Consider the following 27,016-nt stretch of genomic DNA (forward strand, 5'->3'; position numbering starts at 1 on the left):
TCCAACCATGCAAAATATTAGTTTTTGCCATTTGTTAAGTGGTCTTAAACTTTTGATCAAATGGTCCAGTTTATTGACTCTAGTAAGCAGATGTGATGCATTGCAGTCTCCTTTTATGACACTTTTACTTCACTTTATTTTCAGCTAACTTTTGGAAGTTGCAGAGCTTAATTTTCAGCCTTCATTGCTGATAAAACCATAAATTCATAGACTGTTTCAGCAGCATTAGAGATCATTGCATAAACGTGAACAATTTAACATCCAGCATTTTAGATGGGTTTTTTTTAAAGGATCAACTCGCTTACTGAAATATTCAACATGTTTGGAAGAGCTGGTTTGGATACTGGCCTGCTTCAAAATTATAGTAAAGAAATATGTTTTCCACAAGGGGGCAGCATTTATCTGTGTGTGGCAAAATGCTACTGGGCCCAACCATAGACTCGCTTTCAACGTTGAGCCCAAAGCGCGCACTTCAAAGAGCCTTTAGTTAATTTCTCCTGATTTTTAATCACAATATAAATATCATGAAATCATTAAAAGAAACATTTTAAAGAAACTTACTAATAAACGCACTAAGGTTGTATTTTTAACATCTGTCAAGTTTAACATTATTAAGTTTGCTGCTACAAGCAGACACTCTCGCGTACAGTACGCACTGTGATACTCTTAAGCTCCTGGTTCTGGCCACACCCTTAGCACAGCCGACTGAACACGTTGGACCAGTGATGACTCCCAGAGGGTGTGTCCCGCTGCTGTGAAACGCAGCACTGTTCACCAGCACGTCCTCCTCCTCCTCTTCCTCCACCGCCTCCTCCTCCTGTTTTTTAGAAAAAGCTGAAGGCGCCCACACTCAACGCACCAACGCCAGAACAGTGCTCCTCTCTAAGGGGGGAAAGTGAGAGAAATTCCCAGAGGGTTTGCCCGGAGACTGCTGGAAATTTTCCCCTGGAGTAAAACCTGCCGAGTTAGGATACTTAGAGGATATCAGAGGCTCTCCTGTAACCATGGGGGACGTGGTTTCCTCTCACCTGGATGAGGATAGGCGGGAGATGATTACAGGTAAGATGAGTACCGTTGCGCGTTATAACAATCTTATTACAGAGTTTTGACCATGTTGTTGCCTTTAAGAAAATCGATTTATATTACTTTTATCATCTAAACTGCAGAAATCAAGTATAGACGGTTACTTTTGTGCCACCGCCTTGTAGGTGTGCTTTACTTGAAGGCTTCCCATGAATCTCAACTCCACTGCAGCCCTGTTTCTTAGAGATAATAAGTAGGTTTCCGATGTTGCAGCATGTTTGTATAAGTTATGGACTGACTGCTATTTAAGTCTCAGATTGCTCCACAGAGTGAGCTGGGCAGCAGGTCTGGGCGTCTATTAAAGTCATGCGAGTAGAAGAACAATACAAAGACTGAGATACTTCAATGGATATAACGTGATCCCTGTCCTAGAAGTAGCTTGGTGATGCGTTCGAGTATCAAAACCACTTCAGGAATTTGGGAAAAACTAGTGTTTTTTGTTTTTGTTTTAATGCATGGAGTTCAATCTTCCAGACTTGTCATTTCCTAAAACTTTTGTATCAGGGTCATTTCAGCCTCAGCTGGGATGCCCCTTTAGTTCAGGGTTGTAATCCTGTTTGTGTGCATACGCTGGCAGAAGTACTCCTATGAGGAAACCCAGAATTATTCTCTAGAGGCTCAGGCACCGAGTGTGTTTGTTAGATTTTCCTTTTGTGAGCAGAAATAGAAAAAAAGTGGGAAGAATCACCCTGTTAGAATCTGGCTGTTGTAAAAAAAAAAAAAAAAAAAGGTAGTTCACATATAAAAGGATAAATATCAAATGTAACTTCTCAAATATGAGGGGTTTTGTTTTTGCCTTTTGTGTGACTTTGGGGGTTCTGGCCAGAGAAATACATGTTTTCTGCTGTCTTATACTGATCCAAAGTTGATCCAAAGATGTGTGACATTCAGAATGAGCAGAAACTGGGCTTTAGAAAGTACAAGCAAGGTGTTCAATGTGAAAGTTCTTGACCTTAGGAACAAAGCAATCTGGTCTTACTGGCTTTTTGGAGCCCTTAGCCACATGTGCTGGTCTTCATTCTTGAAAGGCGCTCAGTCAGGTATCATCATGTGTCATAATGTAAGGCTTGTTAATGATAAAATATGTTAAAACTATAAAATGTAGGGTCCACATGACTGTGGAAAGCTGCGAAGGTAGAAAATATGACATTTAGCTACATGCAGGCCTTCATCGTTAAAATACGCGAGTGCAGTATTTCCTGCTTATGAGTCCACTCAGAAAAAGATCCATATAAAGAGACTAGTCAGAGGGAGAGGGGAAGATAACAAGTGAAGCAGGTAGAAACATGTCACAGGCCGTCTGACTCTCACACACACCCCTCTCTGTGTTGTTCCTGCCAGTATCTTCTACAAATCAACACAGTGAAAACACCCACGTCAACAGAAGACAAGTGAACACCTGTGCATGTCTTTAAAGAAAAAAGAAAACTTTCTTTTTATCCAGGTCCCACTTGTCGATGTGTTTGCACCTTTTAAGTTCGTGTGTGAGACAGGGTAAAGACCAGTCAGCGTTTTTGAGTCAGGAATCTTGTTGTGTCTAACTCCCACAAAGGCAACTACTCAATGATCTCCTCCCCTATAGGACCCACACAGCAACCCCATGTGTGTGAGACACATGCAAATCATAACTGCCTGCTGACCCACATGTTCACCCATCTATGGTCTGCTTAAGGCAGAAATAACCAACAGACTCAAACCTTGGCCTAGATATGTGCTGCCTACTATCAAACCCTTGAAATATAAGCGATCATCCTCAAAGAATAAGTTAGTAGATTAATCGTTTCACAGCAGGTTTTAGATAAAAACAGCCAAAGAATTAGAGTCAAATCCAGTCAGCTGTTTCTGGTGATCAGCTGACTTTTCTGGATCGAGTCACAGTGTTCACCTTTGAGGAGCTGCACGTGTTGCTCTGAAATTTGCTACAAATGAAATGAAGATGGTAGCTTTGATGCTAAACATTAGCATGACAGCATTGTTACTTGGAACAAAAAAAAAACTGTTCAAAAATAAAGTTAAAATAAAAAAAAAGTATTTATATTAGAGATCAATAGAAAAAGAACTAACACTGCAGTAAAAAAGATAAGAAGCTAATAGTTAAATTCAGCAACAAAACATGAACTTTGCCATGTGAGTGACACCGCCCTCTTTTGCCAACATGACGCAAAACAGGTAATTATAAAAAGGGACAACATGCCTAACTCAGGCACACCTCAGACTGTTTGTGCACACGGTTTTATAAATCTGTTGAAAATAATGTTCACGCTCATGTCTGCCTTTTTTAGTTTTATTAGTATTTTACCATTTTTATTCATCTACTCACCTATCTGGCTAAGCCTTTTGATGTTAAACAGTGGATGATGATTGATGATGACGATGACTGATAATGATTGATAATGATAAGGATTGGTGCTTGATGACGACTGATTGTTATCAATCATCATCAGTTGCTGGCAATGATTGATGATAATGAGGGTTGGTAATTGATGACGACACTGATTGACAATGACGACTGATTAATGATAAGTGGTGATGATTGTTTTCTTTCTCTCCCTTCACAACAAAACTGTAAATCCACTCCTATAAAAAATGCACAATTTGGTTTTTAAGCACCGACAGAATTCATATCCAACTCATCTTTATTAATCATACATTTATTCCATAAATATTATATTTGCCTTAGGAAATTGTAATTATTCTAAGAGAGCCATGGTATTCAAAGAATCCTGAGCTCAAACCTTGGGCATACTAGCAGAGGAGAACTTCCAGTTGGGAAAAAACTTCATAAATCTTATTTTGGAACAAAGTCAGCAAACCTTTTAAGCCTTCTTAAATCATGTTTTAAGGGTTGTTGTATACACACAGTTGTTATGCCCCAGTGAGCCTGAAAATTTAAGTCAATTTAGATAATGCTCCAAAATAGCTGCAAAGAAGTGCATGAATGCATTTCAAGTTGGCTGCAGTTTCATTACTTATTGCCTGAAAGAATTTGTCACTGCAAACTGCTTTTCCTTTGCTGTTCTTCGGTTTTCCTACTTGGAAAGATTGTGGGCCCTGCTGTCCTTTGCTAATCTTAAGCCCACTTCAGTGTACATCTACTGAACAATGCCTTTTTGTCTGCAGTGTCCTTCTGCCATCAGTTCCTCCATGCTCTTGCCTACTGTTATTTGTTATTCATTACAAATGCACTTAAAAAATTGAAGGAATGAAACAAAGGTTTACATCAAGGTCATGAATCTGGGTTATGGGCTTAAGATTTTAAGTAAGCATAGGAAGCACTGATAGAGAGTCTGTAATTCTTATACAAGAAAAAAAAAAGAAAGCTAAAATATGTGGTTTTTTTGTTGGAGGTATTTGTGATAAATTACTTTCCAGCTCAGAGTCTGAAGCTAACCCTAACCATTTCCTGTTTCATTTAATCCTCTAAAAGGACATGCAAACACTGGAAAATACTTAAGTATGGCGTATAAAAAGTACCAAAAGTTCCATTTTTACTCTATTCCATGATGTCACATGTAAAGTAAATAGCAAACAAGAGATGGAGGAGGGTTGTAACAACTATAGCACATGGCTATACAGTTTGAATGAGAGAACCGAGTATGTATTTTATGATGTGGGCTTTGTTTTAATTTCTAAGTGCTCATTTACAGCTTCCTAGTCTGCTGATTTTGGCTCAGCAAGGCGAACGGTGGAAAGTACCAACTCTCTGCAAGTTTGCAGTGGAGGCCACAGTAACCGGAGCGTAATCTAGAGGAAATTTAGCCAGGATAAAGAGAGTTTCCATCCAAAATCAGATATCCTCTGCATTTTTTCTGAGACTAACTGTTCTGAAGGCAGACCCTGTCTGATAAACCCACCGAGGATGAAGAAAAAAATCCTTCAATAAAAGGAATGGAATGACAAACCTGACGAGAGATTCAAAGCCATCGTCTGGAACAATTTAAAGTACTTGCTGATGTTTAGTTTTTCCAGGTGCCTCGCTATCTTGCAGCCCCTTAACCTGCCCTCCCCTCTCATCCTGGTATGTCATGGTGTTTTTAAATGCGTGTCCCTGTCCCCAGTCTCCTCCACATTCCCTCCATCTATCCTGTCCTGTCAGCTCTTTCCTTCCTGCTCTCCCACTGCAAGCTGGCTCCCTCCTTCCTGCGTCGTTCCTTCCATAAACAGATCATAGTCAACACTATATGCTGCTGAATGAGCCAAAGACACTGATCAGCTCGAACACCAACTCTTTTCCAGCATTAGAACGTGGGAAAAGCCTTTGTCCCCTCCAGCAGCTTCTCAGTCTATTTATTAGGAAGCTGAATGACGACAGATAACAAATCTCGAGGATATGTGGAACACAGAAAAGTCTTTCAGCAATACCAGGAGGCTTTGCTTTTATACAAACAAGGACTTACGCTAACAGATATATTCAGAACTTAATAATTTGATATATACAAACGATGAAGAGAAAGCAGCTGCCATTTACTGGAGCCTGAGCAAATGTTGTCAGGTTTTGGTTTGTCCAGAACCTCCAAACTGCATTAACAAATGTGCACTGTAGTCTGAAATGCTCAAAGAAGTTACAAATGGTTCGTTTGTGTAAACTTAAATATTCCTTTTAGAAATTCAAGTTTGAGTTTAAATATCAGATTTTGAGATGACTTAAAACAAGTTAAAGGATCATTTCAGAGTATTTTTTTCTACTGTATTGTGCACTTACCTAATAGTATTTTTTCATGAGAGTTGGCATTATTTCAAGTTATTTGCATAATAAATTATGGACGTCGGCTGAAATATAATGCATGCTCTTTTTTTTTTTCTTTTTTTTTGGCCTGTCCCGTTTGGCTCTTTTGCCATCAGAATTGTTGTCTAAAGGCAAAGAAAGATGCCCAACGGATTTACTTTACCAAACTGACCATCCCAGCCTTGCCATAATGGTCCATTTGATTCACCTTTTATTGTTTATTTTATTTTCACTTACTGAATACGGGACAGACTTGACTGGGGGAAAGAAGGGGAGAAAGAAAGAGGGAAAGAGAAACAGCTGAGAAGAGGGACGGGGGAGAAGGGCAAAAAACAAAAACCAACAGAACGGGCAGAGAAAAAAAAAATGCATATATCAATCACCTGGATCACCTGCTGAGAAAGAAAAAAGAAAGCAAGCAGAAGAGAACAAGAGTAATAGAATAAACAACATCACAATGATATATGGGAATATGACAGTAAATACTAAATATTAAACATTATTGTGCAGCACATAAGATCAACAGAACACAGTGTGCTTTGAGGTAGGAGCCAAAAAGGGTGTAGTTTGTGGGTGTGATCACCCGTGTGTACACCTGTGAGCATGGACGCGCTTGTTTTTTGTTTTTTAAAAGGTTTCTCCATGTAATAATCTGCTAGAGGGTGTGGGGGGGCCACAGCCCCGTCCTCCAGGGCATGAAGCAGGTGTGGAGGAGATCAAAACTCCAGACATCCAGAGGCCCCCAGAACACAAGAGACCAAGGAAGACCAACAGAGGGGCAGCCGCGCCACTGTCCCGGAAAGAGCTGAGGAGAGTCCCAGATGAGGGCTCACTCAGCAGCCACGGAGCAGAAGCCAGGGGGAGTTGCAGTGACGCGCCCGTGAGCTCCGCCGGCAGCCAGCTGCGCCTGAGTGACCGAGCCCCAGGCCGAGAGGCCGGGGGCACCCCACCTCCAAAGTGGCCCAAGCGAGCCCCAGGCCCCAGGCCCCGATAAGCGGCCGCCAAGGAGTGAGCCGGTGTGTACCTGGACGCCCATCCCCGGACACAAAGAACCACCAACGCACCGATGTCTGAGGGAGTCCGCCACTGGCAGGGGAAGTGGTAGGGGGAGATAGGCCTCCAAACCTTGGAGGGCCTGAGATGTCCCCAGAGAGGTGGCGCCTGACACCCAACCTGACATATAGACACAGACATACAGGCACACACAGATACAAACATCCATTCCAGATACAAAGATACACACAGATACAAACATCCATTCCCACCCTCATGCTCTCATATGCACTCACTCCACACTCAACCAACGTGGAGACAGACATAAAGAGACGTTGTACACACGATCACACTCCCCAAGCGTACTCTACAAACCGGGTCTAGGTGCCCCCGCCCCTGGAGGGGGGAACTGCACCCAGACCCAGGTGGTGTTTCCCTTTTCCCTGCGGTGGGGGGAGGCAGACCTAGTCCTAGCCCCCTGCTCCAGCAGGTCGCAGAGAATGGGGGTGAGAGAAGACTCCAAACCTCCCTCCACCCGCTCATTGTAGTGTTGATGCATGTGTGTTCTAAGGTGCATTTAAAACCCAGGAGGGCATGGAGCTACCTGCCAGAGAGCAGCAGGTAAGCGCATGGTCCCTCCTGCTAGCCCTCAATGTCTACGTGTATTTAACATTGAGAGGTGGGCAACGATGCCAGGGGTGGGGTGTACACCCTGATGGTACTTTGGACTCCGTGTATCGTGCCCACCCCCAAGATCCTATATGTATGTGTAATGAGAGTGTGAGTAATGTGAATGTCTAAGTTGTGGGATAAAATTGAGGCAGAGGCAGCCAGAAGGGGACAGGGGGGGGGGGGGGGGGGTAGCCTCCTCTGCACCCTGGTGACATACCCCTACTCCAAGGCCCTGCATGTGTGGGTGGTTGTGGTGGAGCGGGAAGAGGGAGGCAGCTGGAGATGGGGAGGGAAGGAAGGGAGGGGCAAGTGACCCCTCCCTGGGGCCAGCTCCCCCGCTGACCCCAGTATAATGCATGCTCTAATATACAGTGCTGTTGCTACATTTTGCTCTCAAGTTACTCAGGTTGAGTCATATTTACATTTTGCAAAAGTTTTGATTCACCAATCATTTCTTCATAATTTGTTTACAGTGAGGCAGACTTTCTTGTAAATGAATGTGATCTTGAGCAATAGCTCCCCAGGTTCTCTGAAGGCCTTTCAAAGTTTTTCTTTGTTTTTTCACTCATTTTCAGCCCAGTCCTTGTACCTTATCATTGTCAGAGGAATTTCTTTCCTTTATTGTTGTTGATAACACTGATTGTTCAAGCACAAAAGCAGCTAACAGTGTTGTGTCTATATGTAACAGACAACTTCGTAAAGGACGAGTTTTAAATTGTATCTTTAGGCATTTTATTACTAGTAGCCTGTCGCAAAAAGAAAACAATCAAAATAATTTATTCCTATTTCTCTAGTTGAATCTATGAAAGATGCCGAAGATGACAGAGCAAAAGAAATAGTATTTTTCCACCAAGAAGGTGGTTCCCTAAGAACTGTAAGCCAAAATTCATAAGGAAGGGAAAGTGGGAGAAAAGGCTGAGAAACCAAGTTATGAATTCAAATTTGTCATCAATATGTGCAGAGGAGCTCAAAAGAGAGGTGCAACAGTGAGTTTCTACAGCCACCTGTAAAACACGGTGGAGGCTCTGTACTTTAGACAGTGTTGTTGTGGAATTATGAACACAGAAGAGTACCATCAGGTTTAGATCCACTATTCAACGCCACCTGGAAATCATCTAATCAACAGCAGCTTTGTTTTTCAGCATGACAATGACACACAGTGTCAATGCACTAAAAGCATATCTGGGTAGAAAAAGTGCAATGGAACATTATCAGTCATGCACTGACCTCCCAAGAGCCCATAATTAAAGCCCATAATTAAATCCTTGCAATTAAAGCAATGTGGGAACATCTCGACAGAGGATGGAGCAAAGGGCAGCCAACATCCAAAGGAGAGCTTTAAATGACCTTCAAGAAGCCCGGAGAATTATTCCTGAAGACTACTTAAAGCATTTCAAAGGCAGCTTTCCTCAGACAGTTCAGGCTTTGTTGAAGAATAAAGGTGGTCGAACCAAATATTATGAAAGCTACATAGTGTAAACTAAAAATACTTTCATTTATTCATCATAACTGTAGCTCTTTGTTCGTGTTCCTCCTTTTAAAGGTTTGTGTGTGTAAAACCAATATTTCCAGCGATGCAGTCGTTCCATAAACTTTTCTTTTGATTGATTTGACTTTTCTTTTGTCTTTTGATTTAAATGTAACAGTTTAAATTCAGTACGATTAAAATGAAATTGAACAAAACAAAGTGTTGCTTTAAAATTTATGTAATGACTGAAGTAATACTTCAGCTGTGAGTCTGTTAGAGCTTCACTTAATACAACGGTTTGTGCCGATCATACATGAGAGGTACCTCTTTGTTGAGCTTTGCCTGAGAATCGCTATCTCAAATGTCCACTTTACATTTTATTATATGGGAGTTTTCATAAAGAACCGATAGCAGGAGTAAAGGTTGAGGCCTTTAAATAAGCAAGTGAAAGAGACAGCGTGCCTTCACACGAGAACAGCAGCTCTTTATCTAACCCAGTTAATTTTTGACAATGAAATTTAAACTGCAGCACTGGTGACTTTTGAAAAACATGCTTGGAATAGAGTGAACCAGTCTGTCCTTTCAGGAATTTAATTTCTTTTCTCTCTGACTTGGGTTGCCAGATTCAAAATAAAGTATTAAGCATTTAAGTAGTATAATTAGGTCAATTTCTGACTTTATAAATCTCTAAAGTTACCTTGTGAAAGAAAACTGCAGAACTTATCTTTTGTCCTTCTACTATAAGACATAAGATAGATTGTGTTAATCATGCACTGGTGCAGAAGACGACGCTGATTTTGTGTGTGTGTGTGTGTGTGTGTGTGTGTGTGTGTGTGTGTGTGTGTGTGTGTGTGTGTGTGTGTGTGTGTGTGTGTGTCTCTCTCTCTCTCCCCCTGCAGCTCGGACCAGAGAATGGATGAAAGAGTTCAGCCAAGTGTACGAGCAGCAGTATGCAGTCGCCCTCTTCAACAGCGTCCGCTTTGAGATAGAAGGAGGAGGAGGGACGCAGTCTCAGCTGCTTCACAGAAAGGTATGACACTTGGTCATTCAATGGGAAAAAAACAAATAAAATAGTGGCCTCCACTGGCCCCCTCAGACCCCCTCTGTTTATATTTCTGAACATTTAATAAAGCCACAAGAGACAGCCTGGTGGAATAGAGCGTGGAGAGGTGGAGGTATGCTCTGGATAGGAGAGGAATAGAAGTCAGTAGAAGCAAGACAGAATGCATGTGTGTGAATGTGATGGAGACGCGTGAAACAGTGAGCCCTGTGGTCAACCATCCAAAGCAACAGACAGTGCTAAAGAGATGAAGAAGAGAGGAGAGCACAGGCATGGTGGAGCAGGTGGAAACGAGTGTCAGGAAGGATATCAGTAAAAGTGAAAGAGAGGTTTACAAGATGTTAGTGAGACCGGCCATGACGTGTGGTTTGGAGATGGTGGCACTGACAAAAAGACAGGAGTTAAAGGTTTTATTGGGAGTGAGCAGGATGGACAAAGTAAGAAATGAGTACATCAGAGTTTTGACATTGTTTAAACATGCACACAGGCGGGACAGCCAACAGACTTTGATGATGCACACAGTGCATGAATGAGGTCATCTTTGGGAATGTACAAGGACATTACCTAATGAGCAAGCCCCCTGCTTTATTTCTCAGCGGTCTTTGTGTTCCCTATTATCTTTGTGGTCACTTGTTGAAGGCTGGATTTTTTTTTTTTTAAATCCATGTTTTCTAACTCTGGAGGGAAAGTGGAGCACATTTTACACACGAGCAGAGGTGCTGTTTCTCTTATGCAGGTTCATCTTTTCTGGTCACTGTGTGGGAGTCAGCTGCTCGTGTGATCCAGCACACAGCAAGAAACTATCCTGTTTCAAAAGACTTTGAGTTATTAAAATACTGGACTAAATGTGTAAAAAAACTTTAATATTTAACTGTAGTGGAATCTATTTGAACCCCCTTCCCATTTTTTAACTTATAGATAAATACTTGATTGGTTTCTGAGCTGATCGGGCACTTTTACCCTCCCACTCGCCACCACCAGTGACCCTGCCACAAAATCCACGTAAAAGTCTGCAGCTGTTAGCAAACAGAAGCCAAGCCATTTTATAATCATCATTATGTTTTGGGCCTATCGTTTCAGTCGCTCGGAAGCAGTAAGCCTTTGTTTTTTCTTCCTATCTGAGCAATTATTGTTTAATCCAAGACAGGAAAACAAAGTGGGTGGTGTATATCCTTTTGTAAACATGTTTCAGTAAAAAAACAAAAGAAAAACAAAATGAAAACTCCACCCTGTCACGTTTGGAAAAACCTGTTAAGCGTCAAGTTGATTAGTTATGGGAGATTGTAACAACACCCAGTTGTCTCAATAATGCACAGTATACACACCTGTTAGAGTTTGTATCCTAAGGTACAGTAACGCATGCAATCTTTTGTGTGTGTGTTTGCATTTTTCAGGACCCTCTGGCAGGTTGCACCATCTTCTCAGGGAGTCTGTTTCAGTACCTGGAGGAGAATCGGAAATGGAGGAATCGTTTTGTCTTTGTGCCCAAGGACTACACCATAAACCTCTATGAGAGCAAAGCTGTGAGTAAAGCTACTTACGGCACTCGACCTATGTCCGGTTAGACAATTTGGTCACCTGCATGAAAACCATTTCACCACCAACAGGCACACGAACGGGGACTGCACCCAAAATTAACCATCAACTGCGCCGGGTACAAGGCCCTGACGTCAATGGAGGAGTACATGGAGCTGATTAATAAAAGTCTGCCAGGTTAGAAAATAACACACAATATACAGTTGTTAGTCATCAAATTCTGAAATGACTAAGCCCCTTTTAAGATGCAAAGGGCTCAAAATGACTCTCTCTTTGGGTTTTTGTGGTGCTATGCCCACATTGTTTAAGAGTTGTCCACCACATTGGACATAATAAAACTATGGCTTGTAGATATAAAAAAGAAAAAAGAAAAAAAGAAAGTGAATCCACCATCTGGTTGGTGAGTGCTTCCTGGAGGCTGCTGGCAGTCACTAGGTAAAATCAGTCTCAAGGAGCAGTGCTGTACCAAAAACCTCCTTATGATTGCTTTCGTCCCTAGCAGATTGTGACCATAGTTATTTCTAGTTTGCATTGCTCCATTCAGAGTTGCTGGTGAGCATTTGTAGGTGAGTCATCGTATTCAATGCAAACTAGCCAACTGCAGCAATCTGCTAGCAGCCAGAGCAAGTGCAAAGAGGTATTTCTAACTTGTTGGGGAATACACATTTTTGCCTAGCAACTGGGGTTTCCCAGGAGTCATTGACTCGACTATAAGTCTGTGGGACTGGGACCTTATTCGTTTAACCCTATAATGTGACCATGATTGTCCGTACATCTATAATGGTGGAAAGTTATGACACGATTAGCGTGACTACAAAAATAAATACTTATGTCATTAGTATATTTCCCCCCCTCCACAGTTTGTCGGATTGTTATAGTAATATTAAACATCATTATTTCCCTCTCCTAAAGTGCTTTTGAAATCTCAATTCATCATCTGGTCCATTGCAGGTGTCAAGGCCAAAGTGGGCAGTAACCCATTCATCAAGTGTGCAACCGGGTTCCCCCTCATCCTGTGGCACCCATACGCCCGCCACCACTACTTCTGTGTGATGACCGAGAAGGAGCAGAAGAAGTGGCACGCTGTGCTGCAGGATTGCGTCAGAGACAGTAACAATGGTAACAATGCAAACACAAAGCAGCACATAAATCGGAAGTGACAGAAACGACTAGAAAGCCAGAGGCTGTGTGAAGTTAATGCAATTCGGATCATATGTACATCTTCTGAGCATGAGCAGTGTTTCTCTCTCTCCACCTTGGCAAACCTCTCTTCCTCTGTACCTTTGTTGGCAGTTCCGATGAGGGTGTGTGTCACAGTGTGAAGCTTTTACATGCCATCTGAGTGAGCAGGTCGATCTGTGCACATGAAATGCTGAAGGAATGGGGTGTATTTGTTTTGTAAATGTTGTTGCCATTGGATCAGATCTACACTCTGTGCATCATTTACAGTCAAGATGAGCATCTGAAACGCTCAAATAGTAGACAACATTAGAAACACAAGAGAAACAATTCTATGTTTGAGAGAAAAGTAGCTTTCTGGTTTGTTTTCTAGGCTATTTTTGATGGTTGAAGTGCAGAGTATCACATAGTATTGCCATATCATTTTTTAGCACATTATCAAATTTCTACATTATGCTTTCTAAAGAATATTGCCAAATCATGCTTAAGCACAAGGTCAACCCCCAAAGTCCCATTCCAATTACTTTGTGCCTTAAGGAAATGGATAGGTACAACGTGTGTGTACAACTTGAGGGCTAACACGAAGCCACAAAAGACAGAAAAACACAACTACTGCCAGTTTAGAATAATTGGATGTCCTACGCCTCAACATGCATGTCAGAAGAATTTAGTACTCTGAGGAAACGCAGCTACAGGGAAGACTAGCTAACTAAAGCTAACCTATACCAACGTGCTGCTGCCCCAATTCATTTGTGAAATATTTGTAGTTAGCCTCAAGTTTCCAAACACTGTAACTCATATGTCACTATTTAGAATGAATTAATGAATAAGTTGAACTGAAACTCATTGTTAAATGAGAAATTTCCCCACTAAGACATTACAATACAGTTGCTGCCTTCACTGAGATCCTTTTCATAGCTTTTGTTTGAGCTTTATGGTGTTCTGGAGGATACAGCACTGTTGGCACTTTTAGCATTTCATTTCACAGTGAAAGGATTGTTTAATTAGGGTGGATGACTCCTCTTCATATTAGTTTCTTTCTTGCAAAAGTGTGACTCATGTGTCATTGTTATTGAGACAGAGATGAGACATCCTGGAGGATGTGCAAACAACAGTGTAATACATTTTTGTGTGTGTGTGTGTGTGTGTGTGTGTGTGTGTGTGTGTGTGTGTGTGTGTGTGTGTGTGTGTGTGTGTGTGTGTGTGTGTTGCAACACTTGGCTTTCCAGGACTATTTTGAGATTTACGTTTTGGAAGCACCGTGATATAAATGACCCGCCTTCTTCCAATAGTTAATTTGCACATTGGCTGCAAAGTCGAGCTCTGATTGGCAGGAGGAACACGGGCACCAGTTTCTGTGGTATGACTGCACATGCATGCAGTCTTACATTCAGCGTGCCTCACTTGAGATGAGATTGTATTTTTCATTTTTTTTCAAAAACAAACTTGAACGATTTGCTGCTGCACTGAAAGTGATCTAGCTTGTTTGGATCCTCTCGGTTGGCAGAGCATGCAGTTAAGTTGTCCCTACTTGTGTTTTAAGTAAGTGAGTGCATTGATCACATTAGGTGTCACTGTAATAATCAAGTCACTTGCATCAAATCACTCAGCAGAAAGATGCCAATCACCCGTGTGTATAGTTTGTACAGCTGTATCCAATGCAACTTAAGCAGTTCTGCGTCACGATTAATGCAACTAAACTTCGTTCACAGAATTTAAAATACTAAATAAATGGCGCCAAGATCCTCACCGGGCTGACAAAGTTGCTCAACCTGATTCAGTTTCTTTCAGGCTTGGCAGAAGAGCCAACCATTTTGCCAGCCAATCATGTTGCATGAATTCAAGCGTTGTGCTTAACCACACAGTACGATGCTCACAGCTGTTTGCATTTGTATTCATTTAAATACATCCAGCGTGTGATGTATTTAGTTTCTCTGTACCTTCTGTTCCAAAAAAAGGAATTAGAAGTCAGCAACTGACTTTTTTGATCAACTCTGTACCAACTCACCTGTTACTCCCAAACACTGCCTGTCTGGGCATGCTCAGTAAGTGTCAGAGTCTTTGCCGCACATTCCAAGGTTGGGCTTAGCGAATATGTTGTAAGCAGCACAGGGTCCCCGTGGCTATTAAAGGTAACCTCGCTGCTCTTTGGGTGTGTGAACTTGTATTCATGTTTTTTCTGCTTTGTGCACACATACTGCTTCACTTCAGTGCTCTGAGGACAACCAGATGGCATAAAAAACTCTGCTTGGGAAGAAGGATATATGGTTTTCTGTCTTGACCTTTGCCCTTTTAGTTCTTAGTATTCTCATTCAGTCATACAAATAGACAGTAGTTAAATGTCTCTCTTTGACATATTTGAAGGTAGAGTTTACATGTATGTACTCAAGTTTGAAATTATGACCGATTTAGGCAATTAAGCATAAAACAGACCATATTAGTCACGGTACAGAGGATAAAATGGTATCAGCATAGATGCTACATGCAAAGCTGTCCTTAACGGAACACAGACACCATTCAGCTGGCTTTGATAAGCGGAAACCACAAGTTAAAATGTTCGCGCTGACACACCAAAGGCATATTTAAATGCACTAAAGTTCTTGTTGCTTTAGCCCTAACAATTCTTCTATAAAACAATTGGGTACTGTTTTGCATCACCTTAACAGGGTGATTTGCAAAGCGCCCTGCTAATCAGCTCCTTTAACAGGTGACATCATCACCAGCACATGTCATTGGTCAGCATTTTAAGCTCAGTATTATACTACTATGCTGCTGAGAGATGGACCTACAGCAGCTGGATGTTCTCACTGTGTCAGAGAGGCTAGTGATGTAACGTGTGCATGCATGAAACCAAAAGCTGGTCTGAACATGTTAAAGTGACTACACACCAGTCACTTTGACACATTTTACACACCAGTTCTGCTACCAAGATGGGATGTGGCAATTCACCCTTATAATTGAGCTATCACTATAAGAAATCAGCAGCTAGGCATGCTTTCAGGCACGTTGTCAGTTCATTCATTTTAAATCACAGAGTTCCAAAGTTAAACGGGACCCACACCATGTAATTATGTTCCTGATTTTCTGTCATACATCTGTACTTTTAACGATGGTGGAGGCTGATGCTAAACATGGAACTAAGGCACACTGTGGCATTGCCACCTAGCTGTTGTTTAAACCTTCAGTGTATGAGGGGCAGCCAATAAGATGAGGTTGAAATTTGGTGCCATCACTGACATCCGGTTAAACTGCATAAAACTAAAACCTCAGGACTTAAAGATTTATTTTAAAGACACACTTAAATGTGAGAGTTTGGGCTTTTCTGGAAAGGAAACCAAGCCAACGTTTCAGTTAAGTGATAAAGGAATACAAAAAGAAATCTGTGATAAGGAAAAAAGGACAGGAAGTCAGGATGTAGAAAAGTGAGGAAAGGGTCAATTCAATCTTTACTTCAAAAGAGTATGAGAATAAAAATACAGGGATGGAAATGAGCATGAAAGGTCCACTTTAAGGTGTCACGTCATGCACTCAAATGTAGTGTGCAACCACAGTCTGGGTCCTCGAGTTTCAGGAAAGAACTGTCCCTGCCCCTACTCCACTGTAGTTATCCTCATAGAGAGTAAAATGTGGTAATGACTGAAAGTGGACCTGGTAGAAGACTACCCTGTGTAAATCCAGAATTTTATTTTTACTACACACTAGTTAGAAGCAACTAAAAGCACTTTGATCTCATCACCATTGGTCTCAGTTTATAATTTTACATTATTTTTGCATCTCAATGATTTAAATGCAAATCAAGATATTTCCTGATGATTCAAATTATTATTTCATCCCCAAATTGGTTTAGTTTTGTTGCTGTTTGACCTGCAGAAAGCTGTCCATGCTGCAGGGAATCACAGTCATATAGTCAAAGCCTGCTTCAAGCTTCCCGCTAGAGAACCATCAATCGTGGCCAACTCTCCACACCCACAGCCTCCAAAACCAGTCAACCATCCTCTGCTCTGATCCACAGACCACAGACTAATTAACTGAACAAGAACAGACCTACAATGGGAAAATTCAGAGAACAATAAATCCAGGTTTATAACTAAAGTAGAAGTTAAAGTAGAAGAGCATGGCGCTTCTCTGCATGCAATGTAGTTCAAAATAGAGGCATAATGGATTACATGGCACTGTTACCATACATCATGCTGTGCCAACATGCAAAATGAACAAACGCAAGGCCTCCTGCATTCACTGCTGCTGGCCTCAAGAGTTTAAAATGGCAGGTTAGGACCTATTCAGTCATGGTTGTGAAGTCTGCAGCTGATGGTATGTTTCAGAGAGTGTTTACTGTACTGTGGGTTTGGCTGGTTCCACGGGTCTGCACCATATGGGGAAATCCTACTCATGCATGTCAGTGGAAGCAGCAGCAGCAGCAGCAGCAGCAGCAGCACTTTGACTCAAAGAAAGAAAGGAAATGTTGGAAAACCTCTTTATTCTGAAGCCAGGTGGTCTGAAGATGAAGTCTCAGATCCTCTTTGACTTGTCGAATAAATAAAAAGAGAGACACATTTGTCAAGATGAAGGCCTGGGAACTCAACTCCTGGCTTCTGCTACAGTCCCGTCAACCAGAGCATGGTGAGAAAGGCAGGGAGGGGAAATGCCTTAAATAAAAAGAGCGTGGTAAGTGCTGCCACATGTGCTATTTATACACAGTACACATACACACAGAGCAAAGAAACTCTAATCTACTCCTTGATCTAGCTTGGTTCAGACACATGGCGAATGTGTAGCGGTTTACTGGCCTGGCAGATTGTCCAGAAATATTTCTTCTTTCTCTTGGCACCAGCAGGACATTTCTCTTTAAAAGGGCAACAAACTGGGAATGCAGCAAATTTACTTTTCAAGAAAATCACACTGGTGATGTGGTCCCAGTGCATGCCTTTAAATATTAAGAATAATACTTAAGGGGGCAAAAAACCTGCCATCTATTCTTTAACTTCATCTGGTACGCATTTGTTTAGCTGCTCATCCTGAATGGGGTGCATTCTCATTACTGTTAGCAAGCTAAGAGGAGTTGACCAGAACGTCAGGGATGCATTAGCTCATCCAGTTCATGATCTATTGCAGTTCATGTGCAGTTTAATTCCCTGTAATGTGTGAAGAACAGAAAGAATGTTACAGGTTTTGTTGCCATCAGTTGGCTTTACAAACAAATTCAAATAGTTTGAAATTAGAATCACTGAGAAGTCAAGGCCCAGAACAAATGAATGTAGTTTTACTAAAACCTTACCATTGCTCTTGAGGAGTGGTGGCTTTTGTGAATTGTGGAAGGACAGACTGATGACAGATGCCTCACATTCGCATGAGCTCATTGAATGATCTAAAAATAACGACATCATGACATATTTCAGATTTCTTGCTTTGAGGTAGGGCAGATAAGACTGTGTGTAGGATGTACTGAAATATCTAATGATCTGTGATACAGTAACATTAGGGACTGTACTGAGATGCAGCTTCTCCAATGTCCCAGTGATACAGTAACATTAGGGACTGTATTGAGATGCAGCTTCTCCAATGTCCCAGTGAGGGAGCCATTTTATTATTGGTTTCTACCAATATTGTGACAACGCGTCTCATATAAGTGAACACTGGGGCAAGTTTTTAAACATAATTAACGAGGTACATTTTGCATTTACCACCTACAGAATTTAGGTAAAACTTTCACCAGCAGGGGCAGCATTTCACACATGGGTGGGTTGAGATGTTCTCAGCTGTGTGCTGCTATTTAACTGCCATTTCTTTGAGCTACCCCCATTTCCTCAAGGGGCTTGGTCTTTGGCCAGGGCATAGTTGTAGATAGGAATATGCTGGTTAAATAAAGGTTACCTTGACTCACTACACCATCTGGTGGTACAGATCAGTATTACACAAAAGTACAGCCCGGTTCAACCTCAGCTAATATCTCTTCGACGCAATACATAAACACTTTTGGCAAAGTTAAAGCAATCGTAGCTTTGTCAGTCATTCTTTTGGTAGTTTGTTACTCTGGATTTAAACAAAACACACGTACCTTTAAAAAAAAAAGAAGAAAAAAAAAAAAGCCCAAGGCAGCGGGTATGATGTCACCCGGTTGATGACTGAGTAACCACAAGTTGTGTGTCTTATACTTTTGAAGAGTTGCTCTAAGCTGAACTGGGGGACAGTTAAATATCAGGTGCAGCATAATAAACACCTGTGCGCGCTTATCTAACCATCACCCAGAAGGGAATGCAGCTTTATCTTTCAACAGCATGCTGGCTGTAGAAGAAAAACTGAAATGTGAAAGAAAAAAAGGACCCTACTTCATCTCTGGATCATGAACGCCATTTGTTGTTAATTACCTTCATTTAACCGTGATGTGAAAATGTTTGACATTAAAAATTACTGCTACGAGCATGGCCTGGGATCAGATGAGCAGAATGACCCTAGTCTGTTTTTAACAATGGGAAAAACTGGAGCTCGTGGGGGAAAAACCCACACATGTACATGAAGTCCACACAGAAGGGCCCTACATTTCAACCCTGGGCCCTCTCAATGGCTATTCACTGAGCTTTAAAAGGCCAAGTGGCTAGTTATTATCGCTACATTAACATTTTATGGGTATGATTACAGTTGCTGTATAAAATCTAGCAGTCTTTTTTACTAATTTAGGGTTGTCTATTTGAAAAATATCCATTTTGCTCTATCACATCATATTTTTTGCAATTGTAAACATGATCCAGATATTTTTTGCTTTATCTGTGAATGCTTTTTCACATCTAAACAACAACAAAACTTTACTGATTTTCTGAGAAAGGAATATTTGTATTATTTTGGTATGAAATTGTGACAAGGCAAGCGACGGGCACATCATTGAGTTTGTCGGGCGAGTGTTGAAAACTTCCAAGCATCAACTACGGAAAAAGAGGAGCTTGGGTTTCAGAGGGAGTCACTGAATCACTATGATGACTGCTACTTCTGTTTAGTCAATATTTCTGGATACAGTTACAAAACTAAACCATCTATCAGTTGCTCTAACTTGAGACCTGTGCTGCATTCAGATGAAATAACACCTCCCATATTTACCAGCTTAGTCTGACTGACTTTGAAGATCAGTATTCTAGTAGCCCATCTCCCTCCCAAAGTTATTCACTCAGCAGCTGGAAGCGACTGAGTTGCTGGAGTCAAGGCCATCCAAATGGTCTTTTTATGGACACCGTGAGAAGGATTTTATTCTGTTCTTATAAATGAATGACGACACCGTTATGTTGATGTTGAAGGTCTTTTGGGGTCAGTGGGTTGTGAGTGTAACGAAGGCGAGTGGAGGCTGTTCAGTTATAGCTGAAACGCCAGCCTAACATGTGTCCTACTGCTCAATGGCAATTACTTTACATCCGAGGTTATTCTGTCCAGTTAAAATAAACCTTTTGTTTATCATTGAATCAACCACTTTCTTGAAAACAGCAGAAATTGTATTTTTCCACACGGCGACAGTTATCACCTGTCTGGTAAACCATAAAACAGCGTTTCATTGCATTTCACATCCTAATGACGGCTTACCACCTGTCAGCATCGCAGCCATCTTAACTTAGTGCCACCATTGTGCTTCTAGCTTCAGTGCCCAATGACTTCTCATTAAAAGGTGCCAAAACAAACCAGGGACCCCGGCCCTCAGCTTTTCATCAGAATTTGTTCGCTGAATGCTTCCTGTCTGGCTCTGCCCCTCCCCCTCCTCACTCCTTCTTGGTAACTTCCTGTCTTTGTCAACCTCGTCTGAGTCAGCCACGGAAGAAACACTCACATGGGGATGGTGGGCCTTGTGCACTGTAGACTTCACAGACAGCAGTTCACTACTCAGGAATGCTCGGGCTAACAAACCATTCATCCATTTGTAGAACAGGACACTTCGCTACTTCGGTTACCTCATTACTGACACTTCAAGACAAGTCAGCGTCACGGAAACAGTAGGAATAAACACTGAGAAAGATGTTTTGACAGGCTCGAGTACACAGACAGGTCTTGACAATGTTACACAGTAATACAGTTAAGACGTCACCTGATTTTTAATATATCAATGGTTGTAATGGCTGAGTTGGCACAACCTGCAATCATAAACATTATTGGTATAAATTCTACTGGCACAAAGGTCAGCATGTAAACATGAGGAAATTCTTGTATTTTTTCCTACCAGCTGATCTTTCTCTTAAGCTGAACACTGGTGTCAGCAAACAACATGGCCTTTAATGTACACCACCAAGTTTGTGCAGACTTAACAATGAATGTGATGAAACCTGATAGACTTTAAAATCCAATATATATTTTTTATAAAGTTTTTTTAGTTTCTTTGTTTCAAAAGGTGAAAAAACTTAAATATCAACACAGATATTTAGATATTTTATACAGTTAGTATGTGCATAGTTTTTAAAAAGTCATGGAGCATTTAGGGTTGATCATTTTATTAGAAAATTCTATATAACTGCAGTATATCCATTTCAAATAATGTGATAAATACTAGTTGATTTTGTCATAAATAATAGTACCAGACTTTGATCATGTTTAAATATTTAAAACTAAAACATAAAAAAGAACAAATTATACTTTTTTAAATGTATTTTTTTTCCAATCTTGGCTCAATCAAGTAAAAGTGTTTACATGTTCTGAGTCAGGAAGCAGTACCTTGCAGGAATGGGGTCAGCTTAACCCACCACACCTTGGCCCTTGGCTCCACTGATGATGCAGAAGCAGCAGACAGCAGGCTTTGGATATTCTGGAAATAAAAGTTGTGCTTGGGCTAAAGGCCACATTGATTTTCTGCACCATGTTGTAGTACAAAGTGGTGTTGCTTGAAAGCAGAGCCAAGCTGTAGCACAACTTTAGCCGATATCTTGTCAACATAGGTGTTTTTGACAAAGTAACAGCAGTTGGTTCTTCACATTCTGTTTTAATGAAACATTCTGTGACATTTTGAATGTATTTTTAAAGACAGAAATTTACAATATGTAATGAAAGCCTAGTTGGAAAAACAAACAAACTGTAAATCACTTCCTTAATTACAAAGGACTGCTTCTTTCTTGTTGGCAACAGAGAAAACACAACTGAAACATTGGTCACTTTTATTGAAAGGGAGAACTGCTCTGAATAACAAGCTGCTAATTACAGGGATGTTTTATTCCACACACCTGTTTATACTATTGTGTGGGATTCATGACTTTCCGCACTCAGTCCTTTTATGCTCCTTGACAATAAGTGAGAGAAGCCGCGCTTGACTTCAGCTCCGGGTGTATTTTCATCACACCAGCTACAAGATGAGAACAAACTTCCTAAAAAATGCACGCATGTGGCCGAGTGCTTTCTGAGCCGTTTCTATTGTCCTGTCAACTGCGAGTTGTAGTAACTATAGCAACCACATGAATCTGTCCTTCAACAAACCAGCTACTTCCTGTTTTGAGAGATGACACACTCCAGGAACCGTGACTGAATATACCGCTGACCAAAATTAGGCTCCCAGACTGTCCCACAGAGTGACTCAGATGTGATGGAAACAGTTTTTGTTGGTGTTGCAGAAACTGTTGCGATAAAGCAGCACCACACCCTTTATTCTGCACTACAAAGACATCATCCAGCACCCAATTACTAAGACACTTTTCAGTCTGCTGAGTATTCTCATGAATAGAGAAAGGATGATATCTTGTTTCTCAACTTTTGCCCATTTCTTCCCTGCCCCCGACAGGTCTGCCGGAGAACTGCACTGTTAAGACGCCGGCATTCACCGACGCTGTGAGACTCCACAGACAAGCCCGAGGACAATACGGGACCTGGGATATGATGTGTGGAACACCACCACAGGTTAATCACAAATAAATCGCAATACCATACACATTTCCACAGCACCTACAATGAGTTATAGATATTTTATATACTTTGTGACAGTAAATAGTGTGAGCAGATAGACTAAAGGCCTTGTTCTGCTCTGGAGAGTCACTTTGAACTGCGGTACCACTCTGACCAGAACCTTCAACACACAGAACTGGTTAATGTGCTGGGAAACAGAACAAGGACTACTGGCAGTCCAAGAAGCCTATAAGACTGTTTATGGAGAGGATGTGGAAGACTGGCACAAAAGTAACTAGCAGTAGGGAAAATATGTAGGCCTGAGGCTAACTGCTTAATCACTAGTAAGTGGATCGTGGGGATCCTTCTCTTAAATAGATTAAAAATGCTGAATGAGTCACAAAATGCAGTCGGGCAGCAGTCAATATACCTGGCTGACTTATCCAAGTCAGACATTATCCCACAGTTTTATTTGGCCCCCAAAAATCCGGTGTTTCGATGAGGGGGGTTTATTTTTTAAATCATTTCTGTTAAAATGGCTTTTGTCAAGTCAGGCAACACAGAAACTAACTGCTGAAAATGCTGACCTGTAATCATAAACTTTTTGTGCACTACATAATGCCACAACCTGGGTATCTAAACCCTTTACCAGTGGCTGACGTTGCTTGTGGATGTCAAATTAACATAAATACATGTGAAAAAAAACTCCAGAATGAATGATAAGCACCTCATTTCAGGAAGTTTAACTCTGCTCGCAGATTCTGTCAGGGAACAGTTTTCCGGGGCCACACCTTAATTTCTTTCTGTGCCGCTGCTCTGACACCAACTCAAAATATCAAGACTGCTGCAGGTTATGGTTAAAAGACATTTTCAGGAGCAATTCATCTTTCTCTGTGAGTAGCTCAGAGTGCAGGTCAGGGCTATAGGTGAAGCTGTTGAGAGGCCACGATGACGAATGAAACACACACCCTCTCCTCACATCAGAGAGCAAGAATGCACCTACACAAATCCTTCAAAGAGGCCAAAAACACCTCAACCCACATACCAGCAATTACAAGGACCTAGTCTCAGTCTTTGCCAGAGCCGAGTACAGCCCTGTGTTTATGGCAGCCACCTTTTAGCTATAAACACTTTCAGTCTGAATGTCAGTTTAATATTTAGTTTTCCTGAACATTACAGTGTTTACTCCATGCCACATGGACACTGAATAGAAATGTGACATAGATGTAGGTTGGGCTTTTCTACTGTTAAGGGGCCAAATGTTCCTTTTATTTCAGTCTAACAGAGACGCTGGCATTAAGGCTCATGCACGTAATGCTACAAATACTTTGGATAAACATCTAGAGGGAATTAAGAGAGAAATACAGCCAGTTTATGCAACCACTTTTATCCTTTGCTACAAAAACCAACTAAAATAATTCTGAAAAAAACCTTTTGCAGAGTCAGTGCCTCCAGGTAAAATTTCCTCGTTGTTCCATTATGTAAAGTTCAATGTTTTCAGGCCTAATTTCCAAGTAGAGATGGAGCACCATGGGTAATACAAAGGAATCCTTTGTATGGGTTCAAATGTTTTCTTAATTGAAACAGATGGCAGGGTTATGTCTCCAGGGTATTTATTGAGATGTAGTCAATCATTTTTCTGATTCCCATTATATAGCTTGGCTTTTTACATTTATTATAAGGGAAAATATGAAGCAAACACTCACCAGTACCTCTGTGGTTAAGATTAACCTTCCACTAATAAAAGCCATGCACCGTGATGCTAAATGGGCTGTTTGAATTTTCTAAAGCAACTTAAAAACATTAACTTCTACTTAAGACCAGTGTTGTCACTGAGCCAGTAGGAAATGTCGGGGCGGGGGGGGGGGGGGGTGACAAAATCTGCCCCAACACCCATTATATTCAAACAATCCAAGTGGCTGTGTGAAAACAACAAGCAGTGAATGCAGCACACAGGTAGCTGGAAGCGGCATTAACAGAGAACCATCAACAAGCCATAAAGCATGAAACAGGCTCACTGGGGAAATATAAGTTGACCATAACTAGGGTTGCCAACCGTCCCTTAAAATACGGAATCGTCCCGTATTTCGAAACAAAAGTACACGTCCCGTATTGAGCTAATAAGGGACGCACTTTGTCCCGTAATACAGTGAGAATCAAAAGTAGTCTATAAATGTTAATGGAATTAACACTTTGTTTGAAAACATAATTCCCAGCCCCTCTCCTGCTTTGTGACCAATGAGCTGACAGCACACTTACGAGTATGACAATTCAGATTACCGCTCATCTCATTGGTCAAGGAAAGGTCGCTTACGGAGAAAATACCGGAAGACAACAGATGACCACAACAAGAAGCATGGCCAACAGGGAAACAAACGCCGTCACTGTGGTGCAAGTCTCGGACGACAGTACACCTAAAGCTGGGCAGACACTGTGCGATTTTTTCAGTCACGTTATTCAGCTCCTGCTCAAACTGCACGATTGACTCGCAGGGGTTAGAAGTTCGTAGGTCACGATGCAGGTCTCACACTATACCGCCCGATGCTCTGATGCGACCTGAGTGCTCACACTGTGCCTCCATAAAATGAAGGTTATAACAGAAAATCTGTCGCGCTCTCTCTCTCCGTCTTACACTCACACAGACACGCACACCACCATCAACTTTGCTAAATTGCTTATGAAAAACATTGATCGGGCAGCTGTGACTGAGCAGCAATGTAAATCCAACTATTTTCACGGTTGTGTGCCTCCATTGCTTGTGTCCAGATCACACGCTGCACTGCCGTGCTGCTCCATCTTTTACACCAACGTTTACGTTTGCGCGTGAGCAGTGTGAGCGGCTGTGATGAGACCCTCACGAGCGATTGATGATCGGGAGCTGGTCGTGAGGTGTTAATCACTTCTCGTTACCCCACGTATACTACACGATGCACGATGAAGGCCAAAATCGGTCCGATCACTCAAAAATCGGCTCAAAATGGGCCTAAAACCGCACAGTGTGAGCCCAGCATTAGAGCAGCAATGTTTGTTCAGAGAAAGGGAAAAATGGGAAAAGGAAAACACCTGGCTGGAAAAAGTTAATATGGGCATGTGCAGTGAATATCAGCGCTATGTGGCCAGAAGTGTGATAATATAATTTATTTTGTGTAATAAACAACTGCAAGGATAGATGATTACAACAAATAGATGACTAATACATAAAAGTAATACATAGATGAATAATGATGATGAGTTAAGATGCATAATCATGGGAACAAGCGGGTTTACAAACAGGAGCAGCTGATTAGCATTAAGCCAATTGTACTAAATGCACTAAATGTGCACTGTTACAAGAATGTTTTTCTTTCTATTGTTTTCTATTATTTTAAGTTAAGCAGGACAGAGTTCTTTTAAAGAAAGATTTACTTATATTCTCAAAAGTTAAGCATGACAGGCTTCTGTTTAAGAAAGAGACCTGTTTTATTGTGTTAATGTTGTCATTTTGAGCTAAAAAATAAATGGCTAAATGATCATTTGTTTCACATGTGTTCATATCACAAAGAATACACGTCTACTTAAATCAAATTCAAGTGAAATGGTTAAAAAAATAATTTCACACACAAAAAAAGAGCTAGAAAATTCACCACACTGGGAAGGGTGAAGACAACTGGGTCGCCCGGCCCTGGCCACGAGGTGTCCCTTATTTATTTTTCAGGGAGTTGGCAACCCTAACCATAACTGAGCCATTGTCATTGTTATTAGTGGTGTGTGCTGTTAGCTTTATGGTTTACTTGCAGGCCTACAAACGCAAACAGAGGCAATGAATACAGTTTGCAAGCAAACATTTACTGACCTTGTTGAACTCATGGAGGCACAGAGAGCCTAAAAATCCCCTCCAGGTGTCGTTCAAACTTCACTGGTGATACAGCCAGAACATCAAACTCGTTCTCCCACAGAACAGGCCTCCAGCAGTATACTCATATTGCTGGTGGACTAACTCCTCAATGAAATGCTACGTTAGCAACAGCAGATTAGCATGAAGGATCAAATCAGAGGGGCAGGGCTTTAGTGGTTTAAATTCAAGGCCTTTCACAAAAGGGCCAGAGTTACCATGGTAACTAATTGCAGGTATATGTCTAGGCTAGCTATGAGGGTTTTTATTTGTACTGTATTTCAAATATTTCTCTGGCAGTGTGCTAGTGCTAGTTTTTGGCAGTATCCCTTTAAAAATATCCAATTTTAACTTACTACAGTAAATATAGAGACAAATATGGAATAACACCCCAAATAGCATCAAATGTTTGGTCTAAATGTAGCTTTAGACCAAAATTTTGACTCTGACTGCCTCATCTCACTCTGGTGTATGAAATTCGGGCTACATCTGATCTGGTGTCGCACTTTATATGTGACTGCATTTGTATCCCACATTTTAACCAAAGACGCAGACAGAACAGCAGTTGAAATAACAGTTAACAGTTTGAACCGT

The 27,016-nt window shown here is 41.3% G+C and overlaps 1 protein-coding gene and 1 long non-coding RNA gene across 5 annotated transcripts in view; one reads left to right on the forward strand and one right to left on the reverse strand.

Annotated features, from left to right (window-relative positions):
• The first annotated feature begins 835 nt into the window (after positions 1 to 835).
• Positions 836 to 27,016, forward strand: part of niban2a (niban apoptosis regulator 2a) — a 32,949-nt gene continuing 6,768 nt past the window's right edge. The window contains exons 1-6 of the mRNA XM_085279046.1: positions 836 to 1,059; positions 9,842 to 9,972; positions 11,397 to 11,525; positions 11,610 to 11,715; positions 12,490 to 12,657; positions 22,451 to 22,566. Of these exons, the coding sequence (XP_085135172.1) occupies positions 1,005 to 1,059; positions 9,842 to 9,972; positions 11,397 to 11,525; positions 11,610 to 11,715; positions 12,490 to 12,657; positions 22,451 to 22,566 (705 nt within the window). The 5' untranslated portion in view covers positions 836 to 1,004. The remainder of the gene's footprint in view (positions 1,060 to 9,841; positions 9,973 to 11,396; positions 11,526 to 11,609; positions 11,716 to 12,489; positions 12,658 to 22,450; positions 22,567 to 27,016) is intronic.
• Positions 10,308 to 26,580, reverse strand: LOC146570550 (uncharacterized). 4 transcript variants are annotated; one of them, XR_014893007.1, is made up of 6 exons: positions 26,384 to 26,580; positions 21,397 to 21,487; positions 17,993 to 18,082; positions 11,544 to 11,708; positions 11,328 to 11,444; positions 10,308 to 10,807 (listed from the first exon to the last, which is right to left on the reverse strand). It is a non-coding gene; the product is annotated as an uncharacterized LOC146570550 (long non-coding RNA). The 4 variants fall into 4 exon arrangements; XR_014893005.1 differs by having other exon boundaries at positions 10,308 to 11,444; XR_014893006.1 differs by lacking the exon at positions 17,993 to 18,082 and having other exon boundaries at positions 10,308 to 11,444.

This window comes from Mchenga conophoros, linkage group LG7 (genome assembly GCF_057382185.1).
Source record: "Mchenga conophoros isolate Kocher_MC1m ecotype Shallow Benthic linkage group LG7, M_conophoros_male_GT1.1, whole genome shotgun sequence".
NCBI lineage: Eukaryota > Metazoa > Chordata > Actinopteri > Cichliformes > Cichlidae > Mchenga > Mchenga conophoros.